The sequence below is a fragment of the Heliangelus exortis genome, chromosome 2 (genome assembly GCF_036169615.1).
Source record: "Heliangelus exortis chromosome 2, bHelExo1.hap1, whole genome shotgun sequence".
Lineage (NCBI taxonomy): Eukaryota > Metazoa > Chordata > Aves > Apodiformes > Trochilidae > Heliangelus > Heliangelus exortis.
The window spans coordinates 132181846-132209209 of NC_092423.1; the positions used below are offsets into that span (position 1 = coordinate 132181846).

Genomic DNA, 27364 nt, shown 5'->3' on the forward strand with positions numbered 1-27364 from the left:
GCCAGAATCTGACTTTTGTATCACATAACAAATAAAATATGTGAGTTCTAATTGGGGGAGGGGAGGTGTCTCCAGAATATTGCACCGTTTTCTTCTGATAATGTAAATTAGTCTCACGTACATTTAATTTTACTAAAATAGACATTAAAGTCTCATAAAACAGACCTTGGTTATACTAATTAGCACGACTACAAATATTTTCTCTCATACTCAACATGATTTCAAAGGGTATGTTTCCCATTTTCTGTTTACATTGTGTGTTTGGTCTACTGATATGGAAGTGTTTTGGAATTTCGTGTATGTCTGTAACTTTGCCTCTACTTGAAGTCCCAACTCCCTCCTACACAGTTCTGGTGCTTGAGCCTGATTCAATTCTTGAGTATAAGTTTGCTGAATGAGCATGGTACAGTAAATCAACTCTCCTGTTGTGTTGGAGGTTACTATTATTTAAAAAGCCAAACAAAACAAAACAAAACCAGGGAGCAAGAACACCTAGGCAACAGTACTAAATGTTAGGATAGACAGTAGTGTTTTGTAGCTAGTAAGAGAAAAAATATTTTAGCAGTTTTTTGCTAACATGCTAACCTTTATTTTCCCGGTATATTAGGTAAGAAAAAGCTTTAAGGAGACTGTAGTGCCTTTCTTCCAAAGTGCAGGATTTTCTCTTCACATCAGTTTTAGATGGTATCTGTGATCAAAGGGACATATACTGTTCATATGCTTCCTCTGTACTTCAGAATGAGGGGTGACCTGGAGGGTGTATAAGTGCCCTTGTGTGGTTGCCTGGAAACTTTGGCCCACACAAGTGTCAACTTTCTTTCATGGTTATAAAGGAAGACTGAGCCTCACAGAGAGCTTTAGTCTTAGAGAAAAAAGGTCCTTGTGTGTTTTAAAACAAGTGTCTCACCAGGAGATAATGGTAGAGCAGTGGGTTATAAATGATGTATTTTGTTCACTTCGCCTTGATAATGGCACGAGGGAAAAAAAGTTCATCGCTCTCTTATCAAAATACTGTGACATTTCTCCTTCAACTGTAAAATTTCCTATCACATTCCTCTGCTGCAACAGAAACTAAATTTACTCAATTGTAGAGGCTACATAATCTCTCATCAAAAGGTGTCTTTTTTATTCTCTCTTTTCTGTACTTCAGGAACAGCACTGAGGTTGCTAAAATCACTGTTTTTACAATGAGGTGAATTTGCTTTTAAGGAGTTTATACATTAGCTTGCAGCTACCATGCTATGGAATGCAGGCTCTTTTTCTATCATGGCTGAAGGCAGTATGCCTCTTTCTGTTGTGTCTTTTACTCTGATCACATTTGCTCTCAATGATGTATTTTCAATGAAGAAAATCAGAAATGAAGGTGCCTAATAATTGTTGAAGACCAAAAGCACTGAAAAACAGATGATCTTCTCTCGAGTGATCTCTAGTGATGGTTTATTTTCAATAAGTATCAATTGCTGTTTGATACAAGGAATGGCATTGCTGTTTTCACAGATGTACATATTTCTGTAGCATTTTCAGATTGCAAAAGTGCAGATCTGTTCATCTTCTTAGGGAAAGATGTCCATTTACATTTTGTTTTTTCATCTGCCCAAAGTATGGTTTTTAAACTGTACATCTCATGGTTTGTAAAGCTGCCATTCTATCAGATGGCAATAGGCATGCAAGCAGAGTCATTCTGTATGCTAAATGCCTGTTCAAAGCCAGCTGAAGTAAATGGGAAGTGACACCAGTGGTTTTTGGATAAGTTGTGCCTTTGTCCAGTACAGAGGAGCAGTATACTACTACTGCATGTAGCAGACTGTATTTTGTCTGCTACATGTTGGTGTGACTCAAAGTTCAATAATTTATAAAGCGATGGAAAGCCATTATCACATAAAAAAAAACAAAGTGTTTAAATCCAAGGTGTGCATCCATCTATATTTTGAGTGTTACTACTATAATGATACTAAGGCTACTGAAAAATCAGGAATGAAACTTGCACCTTTTTTATATTTCCCATGCTGAAAGTTCAACCATTCACTGCCCAGTATTTTACCCATGCAACTTTCTGCTATGGTTATATCAAAGAATATTATAGAACTACACCATATTGCTGTAAGTAACTAAAATGTTTACAAAAATAAACAGTATTGCTAAAATACAGAGTTTAATTTCAAGACAGAGGCACATTTAAGAGAAAATAACAGCTTAGTGTGCATGGGGGGGCAGCCTAGAGTCCAGACTGCAAGAACAAAAATATTTTGTTTCTTCCAACAGAGCAAATATTGAAGAACTGTTATAATGTTAATATAATGATTAACTCCTTACAGTGGATCCTGCTCAGAGATACAATGTTCTCAGAATTAATCTCCAGAGACATCTAGAGGATATGTGACATTTCCTGCAGGACTTAGAGCTGTGTACTTCAATAGTAGACTTCTAATAATAAGAGGGAATAAAACCCAAACACATTAGTTATGTGAAACTGCCTCAGTACCAGTTGATGATATGGATAAAATCCCTGTATGTGCGTAATTGTGTTCTGGGCCTGTCATGAAAATGTTCTGTTTCAACCAATTGTGATTTTTTAAAATATATTTTAAAGAAGAGTTTGTTGTTGACAAGATCATCCTTTAGGAGAAATTGCAAGAGAATTAATAAAGAGATACTGATTTTTTTATGATATATATGATGACTGGTGGTGAAACTTGGGATAAGTGAAAGTTCATTTGATGTTACAAACTTCTTTTTCATAGTCACATGATAATTTATTGGAAGATAGATTGTCCATAATCACAGTCTTTTGAAACACAAACTTATGGATGGACTTTGTGAATTACATGACCTTTTTCATATTTTTCAAGAGAAGACATGACCATCTCTTGTGTTTGAGAAACTGCAAAGGATATTTTTATGCAAACTGCACTTTTCTGAACAGTACAAGTCAAAAAAAGCTCTTGGTTTAAAATTTTACATTTATGTTAGCTGAAACTTTGAGATTATGTAATAATTTAGTTTTTATTTTCATTGGATTAGTCACTGAAAAGAGTTGGTGCATCCAAGAAAACTCCCATGCATTTGGACAAATAGGTTATGTTCCACAACTAGAGTCAGGGATGCAATGCATTCACATATTAATCAATAAATGAATGCTTTAAGTATTAGTCTGTAAAAATGCTGAGATCAGCCAGGAATTTTGTACACATGGCATCATGCTAAATTGAAACAAAATTATCAGTGAGGAAAAGAGACCTGCCATATGCAAAGTGGTTTATTTACAGTTCTAAGATATGGCACAAAAATCTATGCCACTTTTCATTTGAAAATAGCCAAAAAACCCACCTTACATTTCCTGCAAATTGGAAGGGGAATTGGAAATTCGAAAGTAACTTAATCACTACAAGTTTCAATACTTGATTGCCATCTCCAGGCTACATGATGTGGGGTACTGTGGAGTGAGAGGGGGTTCCAAAATAATCACATTCTGGAATACTGAAAACATGAGCCTAGACAAAACATTCATCCTGCTTTCTGAAGGGATGTCTTAAGCAACAAACTGGGGAAAATCTTAACATCCGAATAAAGAGATCCTAGTATGTGTAGTAGTCTCATATTCTCATCGTGTGACATTTCCTGATTATACAACAACTACTTGAGGGATCTTGTATTTTGGTTGCCAAAATTGAAACAGGACTGAATCTAAGTAAACTGGCACACTTGTCACAACTCAGTGGCCTTAAATACGGTTCAAGGCTTTGGCAAACAATCCAAAATTTGTAATACACTTGACAGGATATCAGAATAACTTTGGCTTAGCGTGCCAAGTGCATAGCTGGATGAGATGAGAGAAGCAGATATCATCAAGAGGTACTTTTGAACCTTTGCATGAACAGATATGCCTACACAAAATAGATGTAGATTGATCAGCATACTGCTTGATTGCATTTAATGATGTTATGTATTTCGAGTGGTTGAGATCCAAAAAACCCAAATAATTTAAAAGGACAGTGTGACCTGGGTCTGGTCAACCTACTAGACATCCTTAGCAGAGTAGATGTGAACAGTATCCATTTGCTTAGCAATGTGAGGTGTAAGTAACAAATTGTGTTTATCTTTTGAACACAACGGACCCTCCATATCTGTTGGAGCATCAAGACAAATTGGCATCTTGATGATAGAATTTACTTTGCTGTCCAGCTGTCTACCTGTGTTTTCCACTGCAGCATCTAAAATTGCAGACAATCCCAAGAATACAAAAGCCATGAGCTTTTTATAAAACACATTTCTTGCTCTTAGCAAATTTTTCATAGCTTCTTTGGTTTCTTACAAAAATTATTTGGTTTAGGGCGTATGTATTTATTCCAATAGTCTGTAAAAAAGCGTACAATGGCTACAGACTACATGAGGGATATTTTTATGATGAAGACATGAAGGAAGATGCCTTGAAAAAAAAAAAAGTACTGTAAAAATCAGAAAGTAATGCTAAGAATTACAGATTATTTAGATTTAGATCTAGAATCTCTAAATTTTAGTCAAATATTGATCAACTGGTAGGCAAAATTTTATTCTCCAGATGCATTCAGTTTAACTGTTTGGTCATGGGTGCTGTCAGAGAGGTAAAGCATGGGGAGGTGCTATATCCTTATGGCAATCTATAAACTATAGTTTATTACAATAGTTATGGACAAGCAAGTTGGGTATTGCAAGAATTCACTGTCATCTTCAAGACTGGGATCAAGAGTATATGAATGAAAATATTGGAAGTCATTGCAAAGGTAACTGGGTCAGAAATTGAGCAAAGATATATAAAAGGGCTGTCTGTGAAAGAGAAACATTCCATCTAGAGAACTTTGAAAACATTTATCTTGAGAAGGAAGCTAAATGTATATTTTTTGTGGATTCTGAAGTGAGTGTGTTAGGATGCTACTTTAGCTTGATACAGTTTTATCAGAATTTTAAGATCTCTGATGTTAAGTGGCCGTGCTTGCAGAATTCCATTTTACCTACATATTTCATTATCAACTGACAATACACAGAAGGAAGGTAGCAAAACAAGTTTGAAAAAAGAATTTCAAGGGGATTTCCATGCAGTACATAGTATGTTCAAAAAGTACTGAGTGAAAGGTCTATGTATGGGTAATTACAGTAACACTGGATTTTAGGACTCTTTGACACTATATTTTTGCAGAAACAAAGTGAGAAGTTTGAAGTGAGACTAAAGATGAAGAAAAAAGAAGACCAAAAGTTACCTGTAAAAAGGGAAAGATGTAGTAGTAGTGTGTTGTAGGGAAAAGTTTTTTTTGTTTTTTGAGTAAACAGAACTTCTGTACCTTTACCATTAAGGAGCTTTGTTAGTAAGGGATGTTCATAGAACAAATAACATCACACAAGGTAAAAGGAGAAGGAATCCTTGAAGGAAGTGGAGACACACACAGTTCTTACTCTTGTGCCACCTGTGCACACACACACACTCCTAGGAAGCAGGAGGGGAAAAGTTACTGTGACCCAGTGTAAGCTGATCTTTTTTTTTTTTATCCCATACTTTCATTTATGTGTAATAAATTAATATGGAGCTGGGACAGGGGCGAACAGTCCATATAACCCTTCTCCTCACCCCAGTTCTGGCCCATCTTCTCCCATTTATTCTTCAAATAGATTATCTGATTTACAAAATAATTATGCTCTCTAATTAATAATGTGTAGAACAGGAGAAAAAGAATCACTTAGTATGGAAAAATTATGGTTTAGAATTAAGGTTTTGGATATGTGAATATGCTATTGTGAGTTATCAAGTTCCATACATTAACAGCTGGTGACTGTCCATTAGTGTCTTTTAGACCATGAATTTAGAGTGATTTGACTCAGTCCTTTGACCAGTATTCATTTAGCCAGCCACTTTTTTCCCTTCTGCAAGTTAGAAGCCCTAAAGCCAGCACAGTTCTGCATTTAATGCCTTTAGCAAAGAGATTTAAAGCCTCAAAAATTTCATTATGTACAAGAGGCGTGCAGGGTGGGTGAGATAAAATAATTGGTAGCAACTTCTCTCTGTTGGTAAGCAAAGGCCAACAGAACAGTTCAAACCTCAGAGCCCTTGGGCAGAACCCTAGAAAATATTCTGTTATGAGCAATGTCTTTTGGTAAGTGAGTTGTACAAATAACTCCTGAATGGTCTTGTCTTGGTGTAACTTGTGAATGTAAACAAGAAGACAGAGCAGTAATATAAAAAACATAAAGAATGGAATTTATTGCTACTTCTGCATTTAAAATATGCACACTGAATGCTGCCTTCTTGCATGGTAAAGTGGATCACAGGAAATAGATTATTGATTATGTTATTGTAAGTCTTTTGAAGGTGAGACAGATTTTGCATTATTACTTGTGCAGAGCCCAATACTCATGAGATAAAAACTCCAGATAGGAATTTCACTTGGCAAAGCTCTGCACATCAGATACTCCTGTCAGGGGTTGCCAGTAGTGCAGCTGAAATGCCAAAATTAGAGGTAGAAAACACAGCAGCCTGCATTTCTGGCCCTGAACAACATGAAGTGGGAAGCCATTTTTGTTTATGTCTATGTTCAGTGTCAGCATGTGGTGTTGAATGCAGGTGACGTGGCCTCCTTTTGATCTTCCTCCCTTGACCTGTTTCACAGACTTAGTGCAAGTGAAATCAAGCCTGCAAAAACAAGCACTGGAGATTTTCAGGTATGTGCTTTCAAATGCCTGAATCACAAGACCACCACTGTAATAGGGCCACTTCAAATGTTTGTGCTGTCTCTAGAATTCCCATCACCTTTAGCACTGCTCTCAGTTATAAATAGAGATTTTTACTATTTTTTTAAAGTTATCTCGTCAACTTCTTCAAACATTTTATGATTCTCTCCTGTAAAGAAAAAGGCAATAGAAAAACTGGAACAAGGAGACAAGGACAGCTGTGGGAAGTTATCCTCAGCTTATTCATTGTACTTGCTTTTGTATCATTAAAAGGACTATGATACAGCAACTGGCAGATTATGATTTTTCTTACCTTCAAGCAGATAATGCCAGGAAAGTGAACAGATGTGATATACTGAGTCTAATTTATCATACTGTTTTTCTGCCTATGAAGCCTGAAAAAGTGAAGTGTTTAGGTTGAAATACTGATCAAATTCACTGTTTCTGGAGGATGGCTTTCAAGTTTAGTGGAAAGGAGTGAGAATGAAAGAGATGTTAAGCTGCCAGTACTTGCTAAGCTGTTGGCATCCCCAACTCCTGGAGAAAAAACAAGCATATAAAAACTGCAACCAATTTTTCTGCATGTAAACTACAAACACTTCCCTCTAGAAAATTTCCATTAATAAAAAGGTACAAAGGAATTATAATTTGGTGAGATATTTTGTAATTACAAAGTTACTCCACTGATCTGAAAATTAAAATATAATTTTGAAAAATCATTTCTTTTAAAACATACCTTGATTTCCAAAATTAATCTCTCATTGTAGCTTTAAACAGGTTCACTGATGTCTTCCCACTGTCATGCTGTGTGAGTGGTTCACATTGTAGGGGTTGAAATGTTCTGATGTAGTGAATGTTGTGTGTGTGCTGCAAATTGACATTGATCTCCTCTATATATTTTTCTTTTCATAGTCCAGAGTTTATCACCCTAAAATATTTCAGAGAAAATCACTGCTTTTACATTCATCATGGTTTTCTATTTTTTAAAGGAATAGCAATAAGAGTAAAAATTTACTTTAGTATATTAAAAAATACCTATGCAAGCATGTTTGTGCAAAGAAGGAAGTAGCTGTGGGGAGTAATTTCAGACACCTCTGTTTCAGTGGAAATTAAAAAAACTGCTGAAAGAAGGTGAAGTGGTGATGGGGTGAGCATTCCACAGGAGCACTGCAAAATTACACTGAACTGTCATGCTGAACATGCAAGGCCTGAAACGATGGGGTCAATTAAAATCTTGATATTAATTTCCATAGCTTTCTCATTAACCTTATTGTTATTTTGTGAAATTATGTTATGATGAACCTATTATCCTCAGGTTTACATGTTTCTGTCTTCACATTTCTTGTTAAGTCTTCTTATAATATTGCTTTTAATTTAGTGCTTAAGTTCTATCCAACCTTGTGAGAAATACCCTTATAATACAAATAGTAACTGAGAAAGTTATCTGAAGGAGGTGTTCTCATACCTAAAATGTTCTTTCCAAATTCCCAGTTTTTGTCTGATGAAAGTATTCTGTAGTTTGACTCTATATTATTTAAATAAACATCCTATCTTAAATAAATTTGCAGAAGTAGTTGGTGTGATATTCTGTAATGATCAACTCAGATTGCCCATCCTGGTAGACCTATTTTCCAATGTTCTGCTGACTGCTACTAATCTTGAAAAACTCTGGATGTGTGTTTCTGGATGCCAGACTATTTTAGGCAATGTATCTTGGAAAATACTGAATTAGTCAAATCTGTGGTGCATCATTACAGTGTGTAAATTTATCTTTGCCATCCATAGATACAAATTTAATATTACATCAAATGGCTGTGACTGTGTTCCAACAGCAATGCAGCTGTATCCATAAAGCTACATGGTTCCAAAAACTTGAGAAACATTTTCTCTGTTTCCCCATGAATCCACAAAGTAATGAAACATCAGTCTGAGGATAAGTTATGGGAATGTTTTCTTTCACAAAATATCTGGCAAGATAGCTCTGAAACAAATTAATAAATCAAGACTGGTTTTAGTCCCCAAATTTCACATGTAGCTGATTAAGAAGACTGTGCCAAGAGGCAGGATTCTCACCGTCCTATCTCCCAGTCAATGCAGTCTGTATCCCTTGAACACTAAAAAGAAGATCCCAATGAAGCAATCACACTTCTTTCAAGCTTTGTCTATAGAAGTTGATGTTAACGTGGCAGAAAAAAGTGTGCCGAAAGCACCCAGTGGTACAGTGTTGCTACACTTGGAGTAAAGAAAGGTTTGTGAAGGAAGCCATAAGCAGAAGGAGAACCTTTATATTAGTCTTTTTAGTTAGAAGTCTTCCCTTAAAGACGGGAATGCAGATGGGGCAACTGTCCTGTAGGCTAATTTAGACAATTTGGAATAGCTAATTCATTTGAAATAATGTCAGTGAGAATTGTCCACTTCTAGCATTTCAAGATTGTTCTGTATGGTAATCATCTGTTTAATCATATTACAAAAGAAAACATTGACTGCCTGTCTACCTGTGTCCAAAGGAGTTTTTGTAATCCATTCTTAAGTGCATCTTGTTCGTCATTCAGATTGTCATGTTATTTTGTAACCATGGAGAAGCAGGGAGGGATGCCTCTTGGTCGAATTTAGATTTCTCCGGCTGAGTGCAAACCAATTTTTCAGAAAAATGAGAAAACATTTCTTAATGTAAACTGTACTGTCACTCCCTTATATCATCAGTGCAAAATGGATTTCTTTCCAGATCATCTGAACTGTATAATTAGCATATTGTTAAAGCATATGTTAGAAAGTGAAAAATTGTATATATTTGCAGTGACTGCAGATAAATGAAAGTACATCAAAGCAACTAATAATTGATCTAATAATAAAAATTAATTTTTTATAGAACTGTGACATTTTGTAACCACTTTACTGCCATTTTATCTTAAAATTATTCTTTGCACAATTCTTTTTTAAATCTACCTGTGTTTTGAGTAGGAGTTATTGAAAGGAAATGCGAATAACCCTTGCTTCTAAAATGTTACATCCCTTTCAAATGGGACAGTCTGTTTTTGGAAGAGGATGGCATTTCAAGTCAATCATTAGCTGCAGACATACTGTATGTGATGGTGATGTTATGCTTCCTTTTAAGTTTGCAAGGGATCTCTTTAACATTATTTTCTTACTCATGTTCTTCTACTGTTTTGATTTACAAAAGTAGAGGTTACTTGTACATAAATCATCAGACAATCATAGGCTTTTTTTCTAGTGTTATATTCTGAATGCTTTGTATGATTTAAACTTTGGGATTATCCATTTGCTATCCTTCTCAATAACATTTTAGAAAAACAATATGGTTGCTGGTTTTAATTCATTTATCTTGCCTGTGCATTTAGAGGATATATAAACTGTAACTTCTCCATCATGTCACAAAAAGTTATTGCAGTCTTGGGTTCATGAATTCAAGAAACATGACATAATAGACTGGCAAATATGGCCTCGTGTCTTCTGATGATGATCCAAATCCACCAACTTATCTTGATCTGCCTATATTGTTAACAACATGAGATGTCACACTACAAATTTTTCATTTTAACTGTTCTTTATGTACAGTGAAGTATGGAATTTACTTTTTATTGCCTTTCAGAGGGAAGTATCATACCTCTCAGTGAAATAATGGTTTTGTCAGACACTGGTATCTTTATTGTGTAGTGCTTTTAAATTCTACACTATTTATACCAAGCTCTCTTGGCATAGGACAGGTGAGATGTGATATCTCTGTTTCTTCATGAGAATACTTAAAGCTTTGTGGGTGCAGAAGTGTGTTGTTGATCGGATAATTGTGAATTCTGTGTTGTAGGTTTCAAATAGCATTTTTTTCTTCTTCCAAATGCTCAATGCATGCACAAAATTGCTAAAACAAAACAGCTACTAGAAATGACTGACAAACCCAAAACTTGCACTCACAGTCTTCATATTGATTTATGTACCATAATTTTACTCAGCAAGAAGTGTAGACATGGATTTGCTGTTGGAGGTTTTATTACATTTGTTCATGACAGGAAGAAATAGCAGTAATTTTGTTACACTCACAGCTGATGTTTAGTTGTCAGGAGGTGTGTGAATGAATGATTGTGAAAAAAAAGTTGAAGACTGATGCATGATTATAAAACTCATGGGATCAAAGAAAGATCTAAAAATAGATGGCACGTGTGTCCTGGAATGACACAGAAGAGTGGGCTGCCACTCCACTTGAAATATTTTTAATTGGTCTCAAGATGACAACAAACGAGAAAGAGGTGTCTCTATGTTTCAGTGGCAGGTAACAAGAGTGTTGTGGAGTGAATGCCTTGCTTTCTTATATGTACTATTTTGCAGCAATTCAGCTTCATTTCAAAGGGTATAATTAGCTATTTGTGAGTGGGTCTAAGAGATAAAAAGCAGTATATAAAAAAGTATTTTTCTACCTACATATATTTCTTGATCATAATTATTTCAATAGTAAAAGCACAGAATGGTTGAATTTAAATAAATTACAAAAATAAATTAAATCAATTACCTCAAACTTCAAATACCATATATATTAAAGTCATCCTCTGCCTTTCGATCTCTTCTGTCTTTTCACCTCATTCAGAGGATATGGGTACTGAGCTCTGTTTAACTGTTCTAAAAATGATACAGAGTATATATCAGAAACATAATCAAAGCCCCTGCTTGCCAGAGACAAAGGAGATGCAACATATTTGAAAAGGGCATCCCTTTCAGAATGCCAAGTTATATTATTTTTTGCTGTGTGTATTATGGTATCACCTAGAAGCTGTTAGTTTCTATTGACACAGAGTTCCTTTTGTCACAGACACTATACTTAGAGATAAATCTAAATGTGTGTGTCTACCTACATACATATCTATCTTTCTATCTATACTGTATATCTGTGTGTCAGTTTTATATTTTTTATATGTATATCTATTCACATAATACAGTTACAGTCCCCACTCTGGATTGCTTGCTGTCTAAAAAGGCAGGTCAATGGAAGGTGAGAGAAAGGAACTGTTATTACTTCCAGAGTTGTAAAGAGATTATAAGTGATTTTGGAGGTCACATAGAAGCTAGGTTTAGATCCAGTTCACCGAGCCCAGATCTTTCATCATTATGACTAAAACATGTGCTCCAAGACAGGGACTTCTCTAAAAATGCATGTGTATCTCTTTTATTTATTAGTTTTTTGGAACTGCTTGTTGTTATATACAGGAGGTAGTACTACATGGGAGCTAGAAAAGGTGCAAGTTACCGGTTTGTAGGTGTTTCTTCAATACTACCTTTTGAATATCTGTTTGTCTCTTATTTTAGACACCAATTTCTCAGTTTTTTTCTAGTTGTTGTCAAAAGGAGAAGAAAGGATAAGCATATAAAAAGTGCTAAACATACTATGGCCATATTTGGCACAGTGGAATACTTTTTAAGCTGGATATTTTTATTTTTGCATATAGTCTCACATATGTGTAAGTTAACGTGCTAATGTTACAACTCACCCATAGATGAGACTTAATTTTTCTATGAAATTATCAGATTGATTTAGATGCCTAGCATATTTGTACTTGCTTACAAAAAGTGTGAAAAAAACCCCAAACACGTGTATGGAGATTAGTATAGCACTTTTTTTTTTTTTCTCAAGTGTTATTAATACTTTCTTTATTCCCTTTAAGTCTGTATGTTTATGAACATGGAATTTCCTTTTATTTCATTATGACCTTAATGCTTCTACTATAATTTGACAGGCTGTTTTGCTCTTAGTCTGTGTTTTCTAGTTTCAGCTTTATAAGAGTGAAGCACAGTATCAGATCCACACATCTCTTCTGATTTAATTCAGAGAACACTTGATCTTCCTTGGGAACCTGAATTGTTCACAATTCGGTCTTAATTTAATCTTTCTGTTAGGATGTATCCTTATTTTTTCAATATTATTATCATTTATCTAATGCAGACAGTGTTCTTCATACTTTTCAGAATAGGGGAATATAGTCCTTGCCTTATTGGAATCTGCATCCCGATTCAAGGACAGTTCCACAGAGCTTGCTAGTTTTACTTTAAGATAATTTAGGAATATTTTAATGGTTTTTGAGTAGAGACTTCATAACTGAAAAAAAAAATTACGAAGAAAGAAATGTGCATTTATTTATGGAATCGTGTAATCATAGAATTTTTTTGGCTGGAAGTGACTATAAAGACTATCTAGTTTCAATAACCTTCCATGAGCAGGGTCATCTCTCACTAGACCAAAGTGCTCAAAGCCCCATCCAAGCTTGTCCTGAACACTTTCGGGGAGGGAGCAACCTGGGCAACCTGTTCCAGTGTTTCTGGAACTATCTGCCTCACAGTTTCAGAGAGTCTCACTTAAAGTTTAAAGTCTTTAACTTCACTCTTCCAGATTAAAGCCATTACCCATTGGTCTTGGTAGAGTAAAAATGTTCCATGTGGTTCCCTAGGCTCCCCAGTCACTTCATCTGTCCAAGCAGCAATGAGGTGTTCAAAGCCTGCACTCATAAAAGGGAAGGCAGTAAAGCAAAACACCTGGTGTGTGCTTTACACACATGACACCCCTAGAACTTCCTCATATGAAGGTGAAGATCATTCCTGTACAGAAGGCTGCCACAAGACCAATATTCTACTTAAGACTTATGTAAGCCTCAGAGTAGGATTTATGGAGTGCACAGGACTTGGGTAGTACTCAATCTCTGCTCAAGGGGATGTTTCACTCAAAGTTGTAAATCAGCCTTATAAGTGAGCATCACTGGTCTTACTGTCAGCTTCAAAATCTCAGCTATAGTAAGATACAGCTGCATGTGAAAGAAGCATGATATTCCAGACTGATGCAATGAAGGAGCGAGTGAGGGTACTCTGGTCCATGCCCCAAACCCGCAGTCAATTCCTGTCTGACAACAGTGTTAAAAAACGCTGTTGGTCATTGCTGTTACTTGATTGTAGAAGATTTAGATAAAAACATAACTCATGAGTGCTGGAGCAGTGCAGAGCCATGTGTCTGTTATGCATGGCCATCCTCAGCAACTGCAAAGAAATGATTAATTTGAATCTTGATGTTGTACGTTATAGTTATACTACATTTATCTCTATTTACAATATTGTTACTTTTCATATAAATTATAATTATAATGGATGGAACTATATATTGCATGTATGCAGTGGAGCATGGCATTCAATCTCTCTTTATCCTGGTCCCCCTCTCGCCTTCCTAATCTCAACAGTAACTACATCTTTTGGATGGTCACACTAAATACTGATAAACTAGAGACTTCACTGAGGTGTTTTTTTTTTTCCTTGGTACTCTCAGAAATTTGTTGCAAACATTGAAAGAGAACAGGAAAATCATATTGAAGCATCTGCTTCTTTTACAAGACATTTGGGCAGTTTGGCTCACATACTCTGAGCTAGAAATTGTCATCTAAGCAGAGGTTTCATAGCTCTGAGCATGCATATCTGATAGAAAGCATATAACTTCATCTGCTGCTACACAAATGAGAGATGAAAATAGATCCTTCTATCTCTAAGTGTAAGTACTGTAAACTGAGAAGGCACCACAGATACAGTCACAGATGATCTCACTGCTCTTGCTATAAGAGTTAAAAAGAATACTTTCCAAAACATTTTTGTTCACCTAATACATTTCATGACATAAATATTAATAGAGCAGTATTCATATCATGTTAACTTGAGTAGCTTTCTACATTCACTAACAATGCAGACAACCTTAATATTTTTCACTTTTCTCCGTTAAAAAAAGAAATCCATCAATATTGGGTAAACATACTATTAATTATTTATTTAAGGATCATATATATTTATGCAGATAATGTTGAAAAAAAGGAAATTATAGAATCATAGAATCCTAGAGTTAGGATCTTTCATCTATATATAGATGTTAGCATCTTTCATCTATAAGGATTCAAAAAATTTGTAGGGAAAGATTGGTGTTGGTGCTGGTGAAATATTTCATTTTTCCTTAAGAGAATAGGATCTCTCTTAAAAAAGGCTTCAATCTGAGCTGCACAAGATGCGTTTTAAATGGTGTCCACTTTCTACTGCTTAACATACAATGCTCCCTATACTTCTAACTGCATTTGAGCTTTATTAAGCAATGAAAAAAACAGAGAGTCTCAGGACTGAAATGACTTTGGAAATATCAGGGGAGAATCTGCACACAAAAGGACATTTATCAGGGTCGACTGTTCCTCTGCTGAGGAAAGGAGCATACCCAAGAGTCCAGAAACAGATGATGATCTTATCAAGAAAACCCCCTTCAGTAATATCATCAGCCTGCTCTTGCCAAGTCTGGCATTTCTATATCGTGTGTATTTGTGACAGAGAGGGAGGGAGGAAAGCTGTGCAAGCTGCATGTAGCTGGGATAAAGTACCTACTCAACCCACTGGGTCTGCACAGTGTTATAATAAAATTGTTAATAATTTTTGCCAGTATGGAGCATCCATGTGAGAATGGAGTTTGCAGTATTCCTCTCACAGAAAATTGCAGGGAAGGCTCTTCAGCTACACTGGTTGCCTTTTAGGTTTTTTTTCTGTATTTTTGCAAATATTTATACTCCAGTTTTGTCTCGACACATATAGGGAGTAACAAACCTCTTGAACTGTGCTTCCAGATGTGAAGATGGAAAATTACTGAGAAGGACAAAAACCAGTATTTCTTTTAGTCTCTTATGAGATTTAGACTTTGAAAACAGAGATGTAAATTAGGGTTTAACTTCAGATAGTTTATTCTAATTCCATCATAGGATTAGGATTTTGCCATGGTGACTGGGTTTATTTCACCTGTCTGTAGACTAGCTGTTGATCTGACCAGACTATTTTTCATGTTATATAGAACTTGAATTTGAAGCAAGTGAAAAAATGTTTGGCATTTCTCAGCATATCTTGAGTAAATCTATTTTTCTTTCTACGTATGTCATTCTTTTCTTTTCTTTTTTTTCTTTGAACAGGTTTCTGTAAGCTCAACAAAGCAGTGCAAATAAAAGCAATGTCTGTACAGCTGTGTAAAACTGTTCTACTAAACATTTAATCAGACTCTAGCAGCAGTGTTCATTATGTTCTCCTTCCTTTCTGACTTCCTAGAAACAACAGCACTTTTTGTAACAGTTCAGCCTAAGCTTTAAAAATTATTTTGATGGTATACTTGATGGACAATAATCACATGGTTTTCTGTGAGCTGTATCTTTAGTAGTTAACTTATGTGCTATTTAACATTTACTTAATTATTGACCCTCCTTCCCAGCCCCACCCCACCCACCCCCCAAAAAAAAAAAAAAATTTAAAAGGTGCATTGCTATTTCAAATTGATGCAGATGTAGGTCTGTATTTTTCTAACTTGGATGGCACTTTGTGTTCTGATTAAGTTCTGTAGATTACAGGACTGTGAGACACTATGTAATTTTTCCCCTTTGTATTAATTTTGTTTAAGTAAATGAAGACTTTATAGATAGAGACAAAAGACTAGGTTTTGGAACTCTGGTCTCTGAAAACTGTGCTTGTGTTGCAAGACCAAGTGCACCTTCACATCACTGAATTTCACTTTGTATTGTGGTTGGGACTCTGGAGCAGCTTATGTACCAGTAGCTAATGTCACAAGCAGGCTGGAGTACTATGTCAGAGTGATGGCCATAGCCAGAGCCTAGTGTAAACTAAATAGCTAGTAATGAAACTTTTTCTCCTAGAAGTTTTATAGCCTTGGTGATCAGGCTGCTTGGGGGTAGAGAGGGGTTTGACCAGTGCTCAGGTGAAATCCACATCACTGGGTACAGTGTAGACACACTTCAAGTGTTCAGTTTAGCCAGGGTTCAGCTAAACAATAAGGTATTAGGATAAGTGTACTTTATTTTTGTGGTTTATCTTACAAATTAAGCACTGTAATGACACACATGCCTTGGCTAAAAAAGGATAATAGTGTTTACATTCTGTTTCTAAATGTGAATTCATGCACTTCTGTTCTTATGTTTCAGGCTTGGAAATGTATATGTCTTCCCTCATTCTGGTAAGGTTCCTGCATCCCTCTTCTCCCTGCATATCTTCTGTTTCTATTTCTCCAGGCTGTGTCTTTGTATCCAGATCAGACTTGACTTTGGTCTTCAAATCGTTCCTTCCCTAGACTCTCTTTCTCTTGCCTTGTTTTTTAAATTTTCCTTCTTCAGTCCTTTTTTCTGAAAATCTTTGCCTAGACTTTCCCTGTCCTCACTTTTACAGTATTCTTTCCTTCCCTTTACTTTCCTTGCCTTTATTGTCCATTGTAGGACAGGACTGTTGCAGATAAGGATGGCACCTGCACTCTGCCATTTGCAGTACTAGCAGCAGGTAGGAAAGATAAAGAAACTCTGCTTCTGACTTTTGGGGCTCTAAAGAAAAGGTAGGAAGCAGCAAGATATTTTTTATGGAAAATGGGAAGCCTTTTCATTTGTCATCCTTACCTAGAGTGCAGAGCTGCCCTATGGGAACACGTGCAAGATGGGGCAATGTTAGTCAGCTTATTTCAGAATGAAGCAGCATGTTGAAGCTTCTCCTGCATTAAGTTTGCTATCTAGACCTGCTTCCAAGCATAGGCAAAGAGGAGCAGTAGCTTAGAGCAATAACTACCTATGCGTTTCCCTTGTGTCTGCTTCCCTCAAGGCTTCCCTCCAAGAGGAATGGGACCAGGGTGAATCAGCATTAGGGGGAAGAGCTGCTGGGAGATGGCAGATATTTCAAAGACTTCAGATAGAGGAAGAAGATTGCTTTGTTCAGAAACCCTTGATGGCAGGAGAATAGCAGCCTTCCCTCCAGAGTGATTCCACAGAGCTCTTTTTTCAACTTTCAGCCCCAAGTCTGTTCCTCCTTCCATCTTTCTCATCCTTACAGTATCCTTGCCCTGTTTTCTTGTCTTTAGGACAGAAGAATTTAATTTTATTTTTGCTTCTGGACAACCTAAGTAACCTTTGGTTTTTCCCAGACCCCTGTGAATGCAATTTTCATTGCAAAGCAAATTGTAAAAATTTGTTTGAGAATGGATTGTGATTTAGTCCATTCCTGCTTGGACTCAAGTCTGAAGCTGTCTCATATGTACATGTGTCTTTCTATTAAGATAACTACAGTTCCTGTATCTCATGGCAGTCTTGTGGTGCTGCAAAACAGAGTGTACTCTGACATCCCCTATGTCTCACTTCCAAGTCAGAGCACTGCAAAGCACACACAGTGCTATCCGCTGGGGAGAGATGTTAGAATTGGGTAAAATGATGTGCTAAGTCCTTGATGGAAAAGCATGGTAATGTGAGATTGTGGCCATTTTCAGAAATCTTTGACTGTGAGGGTGGTGAAACACTGAAAGGTGGTAGATGCCCCATGCCTGGAAACAGTCCAGGTCAGGTTGAATGGGCTTCTGAGCAACCTGATCTAGCTGCAGATGCCCTTACTCTCAAAGGAGTTGGACTACATGGCTTTTGAAAGTCCCTTCCAACCTGACCATTCTGTAGTGCCTGTTGCCCAATATACTTCCACAATAAGAGACAAAACTGTCCAGTCAGTGCTGGGGATGCAGTATTCATCCATTCCTCATGAAGTGCCAAGGCTTAGCATATTTTGGATTACTGCTTCAGACTTTCAGTTGTTTCAGAGATCTGGACTACTGGGTCCTGTGGAAAGGGAATGTTTTTGTTTTGCCACCTCTGTTACATTATCTTTCCCAGTGCAATCATAAGCTAATTCAAAGCTCTTTGCGTTAGTCTAATAGCTTCTGATTCACTGCTGTCAGTTAGTAGCTCTCCATGCACTTTTTATACCACTTACCAGTCCCTCTACCACTTACCTATGAAGAACATTTATTTTTTTCCTGAGTAGAGGCTCATCATAAGCAAATCATTAATGGAACATCAAAAAGATCCCATCTGTTAGAGTTGCATATGGCTAAGATCACAATTATCAAAAGTATTTTTTTCTCCCCCATGCTTATCCACACAATAAATGTAGTTGTCAGCAGGATAAGTTCACGCATCGGATAAGGTCACAATTTCATTTAGTGACAACTTCCAACAGCATGAACTTACAAGGTTCGATTTATTAAAGAGTCAGGAAGGATAAGATCACTGCATGGCCAGCCTGATTTATCAGGGTTTGACTGGAGTGCTTGAATAGAGAATGTCGTATTTCAAGTTTATGTTCAAACCTGTGTGTGTTATGTCTCAGAGTCTTGAAAATTGAGGGAGGAGAATTTAGAGGAGGTACCTCAATAATGCAGTTTATGTCTGCCAAGCAAGTGTGTGAGCATTTAGTATTGAAGCTGCCTTGTTAAGAATCACAAAAGAGGAAATGGGAAAGTTCTCTGCTATCAGTGAACTGCTGTGTGCAAGCATATGCTTATTAGTTTGTTATAACCAGGGTAATCAACAGGCAAATATTAATTGCAGATTCTTCCTGTGCATAGAGGGCAGTTGGTCAATCTTGGGCTCTTGCCTGGGCAGTGCTTAAGAAGTCAAGAGAGTGCTTTTAAGTTGTTTGCTCTGATTTCAGTCCTTATTTAAAAATAAAAGATATATGATTTCTCTGCCATGCAAAAAATATTTATTAGAAAGCCAGGTGGCTGTGTACTGAAAGTATGCAAAGGAGCCATTTGCTAGTGGAAACTTGTAGACCTCCATAATGTCAAATAACTGTTCTCTAATTTTAGCAGAGGAAAAAAAAAAAAAAAAACAAAGAATAAACTGCTCTGAAAGCTATCAGCGACTTGCTTAGAAGTGGTAAACATTGATAAATCTAAATACACTTATTTTGAAAAAAGTAGTTCACTTTTTCTTCCTCAAAATGCTGTTTATTCACCTTCAGATTTATGCTTGTTTTTATTCCAAAATTGGAGCAGATGGATGAAAGCCAGTATTATTTTGTTCAGAAATATTACATATAATTGTGTTCTTTTGGTATTAAAACTGTGGGCAAATCCTGTTTAAGGGCCAAAAACTGTTGTTGAGTTCCTGTGTACACTGTGTATTTTTAAATTATTCTGATTTTGTTGCAAAGGAAGACAAGGCTAAACTGACCTCTCTGCCTTCTGTTTTGTGTGAGACACAAGTTGAATGGCTGAAACAATATGTATATATAAGAAAAGATTCCAAAATTAAATCCCTTCATTCTAGTTTTGTATCCACCAAGGTGGCCTAATATCTTAAAAGCCATGGGATGTTTTGTAGCTGTACTTGTGAGTCATGACTTGGGGCTTCTTTTACAGCACAGCTATCATAAGTCTTTGAGTAATCACAGAATTTAAAAGTATGCTACATCAACAAGATAAGAGAAACAGCCCACAGCACTAACAGCATTATCTTTTACCAAAATTGATTAGCCCATACTATGTGTCTCAAATATTTTGTATAAACTTACTCAGCAAGCTGGAAATAAGTATGTTCTTGAAGAAGAATCTGAAAAAAAAGTACTTACTCTGTATGTAGCAAGGAAAAAGGAAGTAAATATCACTAAATGAAATGTTTCTTATTTTTTTTTTTTTACTTGTAAAAATAAAAGCAGAGCATCACTTCTTTTATTTCTTAGTGCTGCTTCTTTTATGCTTATTGCTGTCTTTTTCAGTTGGATGGCTGATGAGTCTAGGGTGAAAGCAGCAAAATACAAGTGCTCCTTGACTTTGCCATAGGGATAATGAATTATATCACATACTTTATCCCAGGGGATAAATTAATTCTATATATCAGAATTTTCTGTAATGTGGAGGAACATTATATTCAGTACTGAGGTGGTCTGTTGCAATTGATGATCACTGGGTACTTCCTACAGTGTTTGGCACAGAATATTCTGCTTCCTTGAGGCTGGAACACAGCTTAAGGAAAGCTGCAGTAGTTTTTCATCCTCAGTTTCCTCTTCTCCCAGCTCATTGGGATCTCCATGGAGAAGCACCTGTGAAGAGTCAGTACCATCTGAGTCTTTACACTTCTTACTGCAAGTGGTGATATGGCAGTAAAATCTCTGCTTCTGTTCTGGTAAGATTCTGAGCAGTTGTGCAGAGACAGCAGCTGCAGGGAACATTCTTCACTTATGTCTAAACTTCTGAGGCTAAAGGGCAAAATCTTGTCTTGCTGACACGTTTTTGAAACTTTTAATTAAGAGTCACAGGGTAAGGTTTTCTTTTTCCAGCAAACTACCTTGCGTTGCTCTCAAACTACCTCACACGTTGCTTTCAAGCTGCAACAGCTTAGTTTTAGACTGAACATTAGAAAAAAAAAAAATTCACAGAAAGAGTGGTGATGTGTTTAAGGGTCGTTTAGATGTGGTCTTGGGGGATATGGTTTAGGGGAGAACTTTGTACAGTAGGGATGATGGTTGGACTCGATGATCCAAGGGCCTTTTCCAACCTGAAAGATTCTATGATTCTATGATTCTATGGTTGGGGCCACAGGTATGGCACCACTTGACCCAGCATCCTCATGGGAAACCAACAGCGAGCCAGTGAGCAGAGGACAGCCCTGTTCTCGTCAGCAGGAGACTGGGCCCACCTGTTAAGACAGTTTTGATATCATTCACCAAACAGAAAATTTCAGAGTATCAAAATGTTTTAAATGAATGCAGAAAAGTCGCAGGCTCATTAATCCAGGGTCAGAAGAATTCAGGAGAGGATTTTTATATGTGACATTTGTAATCTTTCATCTACAAGCCCTTGTACCAGCCCCTGGCCTTCCTGTTTAGGGCAGAAAAAGGAACATGAACAGGGATACTAGAAAAGATGCAGGCTAGGAAAAATAAATAAATAAATCAATCTTAGCAGGTGCTTATAGACCCTGGTGTGCACTGGGCTATTTAGCTTACAGCTTACAGCTGTCCTAATGTTAATTTTCCCCCTCCAAAACAAAGATTCTTAGGGAAAAAAAGATCCTTGCCAAGGATCCAATTGTAAAGTGCCGCACCTTGTACAAGCACAACCAAAATGTCTGTGTTTGCTAAAATATATGGGCAGGTTATCCTTTCCAACTCTACATTCACCCATAATGTTAAAATGGCTGCTGATCATAGTGACCAGAGAGAAATGTACCTTTTATTTTTTGAGAACTATGATCAAGGGAAACAGGGTTATGCAGCAAAATGTTTAGTAACCCTGTCTGTAATCGACTGCTCTGTCGCAGTGTTCTGTGTGGAGTGGAAATTACAGCAGCATGATGTTACCCCATCTGTAGTACATCTCAGTGTATTCATACATATTGAAATGTAGTGCCAAAACTAAAATCTGAGATTGTAACAAAAGAAGGGGGAAAAAAAGAGAGAAAGAATCCATATTAACTTATTTAATTATCAACTGGAAGAAAAAGAATAGTTTTGGAAAATAATTGCTCATTTTTATGTTTTCCTCAACTCATTCCCAGGTATAAGATTCATGTTATTAATTTTATTTAAACCATAAAATGTAATGATGTATACCTTAAAACTTAGGTAGGTTTTCAGGTATCACTGTATGATCTGCCCTAAGTTTGTCGTTCTTAATCCATTAAAAGACAGACCTGCTTGTAAATCCACAGGTACAGATAAGGAGTCACTGTTTGACTGTGTCTGAACCCTTTTCAAATGAAAAATGTCAGTGGCAGAAAGGGAGGCTGAATTATTTTTTAAAAGGGTTTTCAAAGATTCTCATGATTCCTCTGGTATCAGTTAAATGTGACATGTCCATAGACATAGCTGTTTTTTACTGTGTAAAAGCAAGCAAATGCTATAGTTTTCATCTCTATGGAGAGAGAAAATGCTGCAGTATGCCTGTGATCAACATGTTACCTTGCAGAATCAGAAAGATTTCTTTTTTCCATAATTAACATATACAGAGATATTTTTTAAAGTTAACACAATTTGTAACACTGTGACTGTGAGAGGGAAAAATACATTTTTAATTATTTTTTTTTTCTGTTTGGATGCTTATATCTCATGTGTAAATTAGATATAATTAACCCATAAATTTTCCTGCTCACATACAGCCTTTTAAAATGTTATAGCACTGTCACAATGTGGAACTGCCTGCATGCATTGAAGCTTTTGTACACTGATACAGCTCTATTTCCTAGATTTGTTCCAGTTTACAGGAAGGATCTGATGCACAACTTTACGTGGAGTAGTTTTGTAATCTGCAAGACTCAGAGGTGAAATTTAGATTTCTGTGCTTAAAAATGGAAGCTGGAGCCAAGTCTCCTCTTCGGAAAATGGTCAAGATTAACTCCTGCAGACAATGAGAACCTTCTCATCCTGACTGTAACATAAATCCAGGCATCTATGGGAATGGTTAGCTCAGGGAAATCTGTGGAGACTGCTTGTAAGCCAGGAGGAGTTACTCACTTCCTTCGGCCCAAGGTTCATTTCACAACTGCCAGTTCTAAATCTGGGACAAGTTGACTTCTTGCACAGTTGGACTTGACTATGAGGAAAAGCATCATCCTGGTTTGGGGTAGAGCTATAGAGAAAGGGTATGCAAAAGGCAAGAATTAACTGTTGCATCTGGTTGGTATGGAAAGGCAAGAAAGGGCTTTTTAGCAGGCAGAGAAAACAGGTTGGGGGAAATTATGACTACATACAAAGAAACTGAGGTGAGCTCTGCTGCTTGTGACAGAACTTCCAAAGCTTAGAAGTGCAACAGAATGTAAAAATTCAGTTAAATTCTGGCAAGAAAAGCACAGACCAGTCTCCTGTTGTTCTATTCTATACTCCTAAAAATTTGAAAGCAAAGTTTATTTAAATTGGTTTAGAAAAATTGAAAGAAATTCTGTATCCAAGCACAACTGTTGCTACATTTTTTTAAATGAAACATTTACTCAGAGAAAAATAGGCTCATTAAAGAGACTCCATTCAAGGAAGAGTTGTGCAGAGTATTATTTTTTACTCTGAAATGAAGTGAAAAATGTACTAGGAAGAAAGATTGTGACTGAATTTCATTTTTCCACACTAATGATACTTATGTGTTATGCCTTCTTTTTTCACCAAAAGCCCCAGAACGGGTAAAATGAGCTAAAGTAACAATTTCACTTTTTAGGGTTGATTTTTAAGTCCTTTTTTTCCAAAATAAAATTTGTTTTAAAAAGTATACTATACCCTTCCCCTTTTTGCTTTAACATATTTTTTGTTAAAAACTTAAGCTAAGAATCTTAATTAGTTTGGATCTAATTCTAAAATGTTGCTTTCTGTAAAACCTCATTCAGTTTAAAATCCTTGCATTTTAAATTTAGTAAATATATTAGTAGATTCTTCAAAATTAGTAGAGTTGTTCTGCTTTTGTATCACTTTAAATTATGTTTCTAAAATGTTTAGTAGCTGAATGCTTCAGAATGCAGTCTTGTGACAGCAAAATGCATCAAGGTTAATTTACCAGGTGTGGATGCCATTGCACTCTCTCCTTTCAGCCATCTTCTCCCTCCTCAGCATTCTTCAGAACTTATGAAACCACTATTCTGAATAAAAATACCTTTGAACGCTAATGCATGGGAAAAGATGCAAGACTTTCTAAACCAAATTTGAATATAATTATAAGGGGAAAATGTTTGGTTTTCTTTTGCAGGATGACAGGATCAGTTGTTTTTCAGACAAGCATAATTAATTCTCATTATATGGGTACTCAGAACATTGTGTGTATAAAGCCAACACAAAGGCAGAGGTGGTTGTTGTCAAGGCACAAGTGAAAGTACTCTCAACACTGCTTGTTTCCTTTGTTTGCAGGAGAGTTGGAGGTGGTCCAGAAAGACGGGGAGCGCAAGATTCAGAGCCGGCAGCAGCTTCCGGTTGGAACAACATGGGGGCCCTTTGCTGGGAAGATGGATCTGAATAATAACACCTTGGTATGTAGATGCTCCGAGACGCTTTGCTTCTTTATATTCCATGTCATTCTTTAGGGAAATAGCCTGAACTACTGCTCAGCCAGAGCGTTTGAAAACAGGCATTGTTAGCTTTTACAGACAGTGCTATTTATCTCTTTTCCAGTTAGTTAATCTAAAAAAAACTGGTGGCAACCATCCACATAAAGTTATTTGGAGCACAGGTTAATAGTATTAAGCTGCTTGTTTTACAGAAAGGAAATGTCTCTTCCTTGTTTACTGAAGGAAGCAGTCGCATTTCAGTAGAATCTGACTTTGTATTGGATTTTAAAATATTTCATAGGATTATAATAATGGCATTTATAATAATGGATGGCATAGAAAACAAATAGCTACTTTTTTTTTTTTTTTTTTTTTTTTGTAAAATTAATTAAATTCCTTCATTTAGTATTACTGAATATAGCAAGATCTTCCATAAGTTTAAAATTATTTTGAAAGATATCAAAATGCACCTTTCATCCAATATATTCCCAGTAAGTCGTGGGTTTTGTATTCAGATTATAGAAAGTAAGTAGGCCATGTTACTTTTAAGTAATGCTTTACTGATCTCAGTTCAGAGTGCTGAAAATCCTGTCATCCCTAGGTCTTCATTTTTGTTTGTATTAGTTTTAAGTCTGAGCTTCAATATTATTTGTATATAGTTCAGATCAGTTGTCTGAGAATATCTGCAAAGGAGACCCCAAGTGTAAAAAAGTAGCAAATATCTCTTGAAAAAGGGTTTTAGAAAATCTTGGACCATGCATTGCTCTGTGGGATACTCCTGAAGAACCATTATGTTCATATAGATCACTGCTTGCTATTACAGACTTTTCATGAATATATTAGCATAAAGATCTGTAAAACTGTTTCAGACAGGTGTATTACATATATTTGGGGAAGATACAGCTGTGCTCTAAACGGGGGAGCCGAGCTTCCCAGTGTTGAGGGTATTGGCCTGCCCTTGGAGGACCTGCAGTAGGTGGGGAATGCCGAGTTGCTGAAGTACCATCCATGGGGGCATGGGTGGGGGTAATGTGGGCGTGGGGCAAAATGGGAAACTAAAGGTCTTTTAATGCCTCCCTGGATAACTTATGCCTATATTGGAGTACTTTTCCTAAGGGCTTGCAGGATTGTATGCATGTTATTTTCTGTAAATATGCATATTAAAATTTTAGTGAAGTGTTGCTCTGTTAAAGGTATGAAATAGCCACTTATCATCTTGATATTTTGTATACTGTAGCATAATTTATTAATCAAAAAGTGCTAACAAGTGGCACAGAACCTTTGTCTATGTTTCCTAAAGTTCAGTGTTTTCAACCCAGATCAGATTTCCAATTCAGGCACCCGAATAAAGGATGGATTTTCAACAGTACCGGACACACCAAATTGTCTTACTGTTAGAAAAGGGAAACTAGACAATTTTAATACCTCTCTCCTTTTCTTTTCTATTTCTTAATCTATCTTATTCTGTCAGCATTGTAAAAAAATTTTTTTTTTATAAAATGTCATTTGTAACTACTACCTATCATTCAGCCATAAGACAAGCTGATGAGAAAGATGACAGGCCTGGCTGAACAGGGAGCTTTTGCTGGGACACAGGAAAAAAAGGAGAGTTTACCACCATTGGAAGAAAGGGCAGGCAATTCAGGAAGAATACAGGGATCTAGTTAGGTCATACAGAGAGAAAATTAGAAAGGCAAAAGCCCAGCTATAGCTTATTCTGGCTACCTTCACAAGAGATAACAAAAGACACTTTTACAAACACATTAGGAACAAAGAGAGACAAGGAGAATCTCCAACCTTTATTCAATGTGGGTAGAGGAACATTGCCACCAAGGATGAGGATAAGGTTGAGGTGCTTAATGCCTTCTTTGCTTCAGTCTTTAATAGTCAGACCAGTTATCCTCAGGATATTCAGCCCTCTGAGCTTGAAGACAGGGATGGAGAGCAGAGTAACCTCGCCCATAAGCCAGGAGGAAGCCAGTAATTATCTGCTATGGAACCTGGACATTTAAAAATCTATGGGGCCAGATGGGATCCACATGAGAGTACTGGGTGAACTGGTGGAGGATCTTGGCAAACACTCTTCATCACTTATCAGCAGTCCTGGTTAACAGGGGAGTTCCCAGATGACTGGAGGGCTGCCAGCATGACACTCATCTACAAGGAGGATCCAGGGAACCACAAGCCTATAAGCCTGACCTCAGTACCAAGGAAGATCATGGAGTGGTTCTCCTTGAGTTCACTCACATGGCATGTGCAGGACAACCAGAGGATCAGGGCCAGCCAACATGGCTTCATGAAAGGCAGGTCCTGCTTGACCAACCTTTTCTCCCTCTATGATGAGGTGACCTGCTACTGGATGAGGGGAATGCTGTGGATGTTGTCTACCTGAACTTTAGTAAAGCCTTTGACACGGTTTTCCACGGCATTCTCCTGGAGAAACTGGCAGCTCATGGCATAGACATGTGTACTCTTCGATGGGTAAAAAACTTGCTAGATTCCTGAGCCCAGAGAGTTGTGTTGAGTGAAGCTAAGTCCAGTTAACATTTGGTCACAAGTGGTATTCCCCAGGGCTATTTATTACCTTTATCAGTGATCTGGATGAGTGGATTGGTGCTGGATCAGTGGGCCAAGGCCAATTGTATGAGGTTCAACAAGGCCAAGTGCTGGGTCCTCCACTTGGGTCACAACAATCCCATGCAATGCTACAGGCTTGGGGAAGAGTGTCTGAAAAGCTGCCCAGCAAAAAAGTATCTGGTTGACAGCCAGCTGAAAATGATCCAGCACTGAGGCCAGTGCAGCCAACAGCATCCTGGCCTGCATCAGAAACAGACTAG

General features: G+C 36.9%; 1 protein-coding gene across 4 annotated transcripts in view; it reads left to right on the forward strand.

The window, feature by feature from the left end:
• Positions 1-27364, forward strand: part of ZFPM2 (zinc finger protein, FOG family member 2) — a 307375-nt gene that overhangs the window by 124012 nt on the left and 155999 nt on the right. For 3 of the 4 annotated variants that reach the window (XM_071738185.1, XM_071738186.1, XM_071738184.1), the window contains one exon: positions 24391-24509. In XM_071738185.1, coding sequence (XP_071594286.1) covers positions 24391-24509 — 119 coding nt within the window. Of the gene's footprint in view, positions 1-16685; positions 16715-24390; positions 24510-27364 lie in introns of those variants that run through there. The other variant, XM_071738187.1, reaches the window with a different exon arrangement.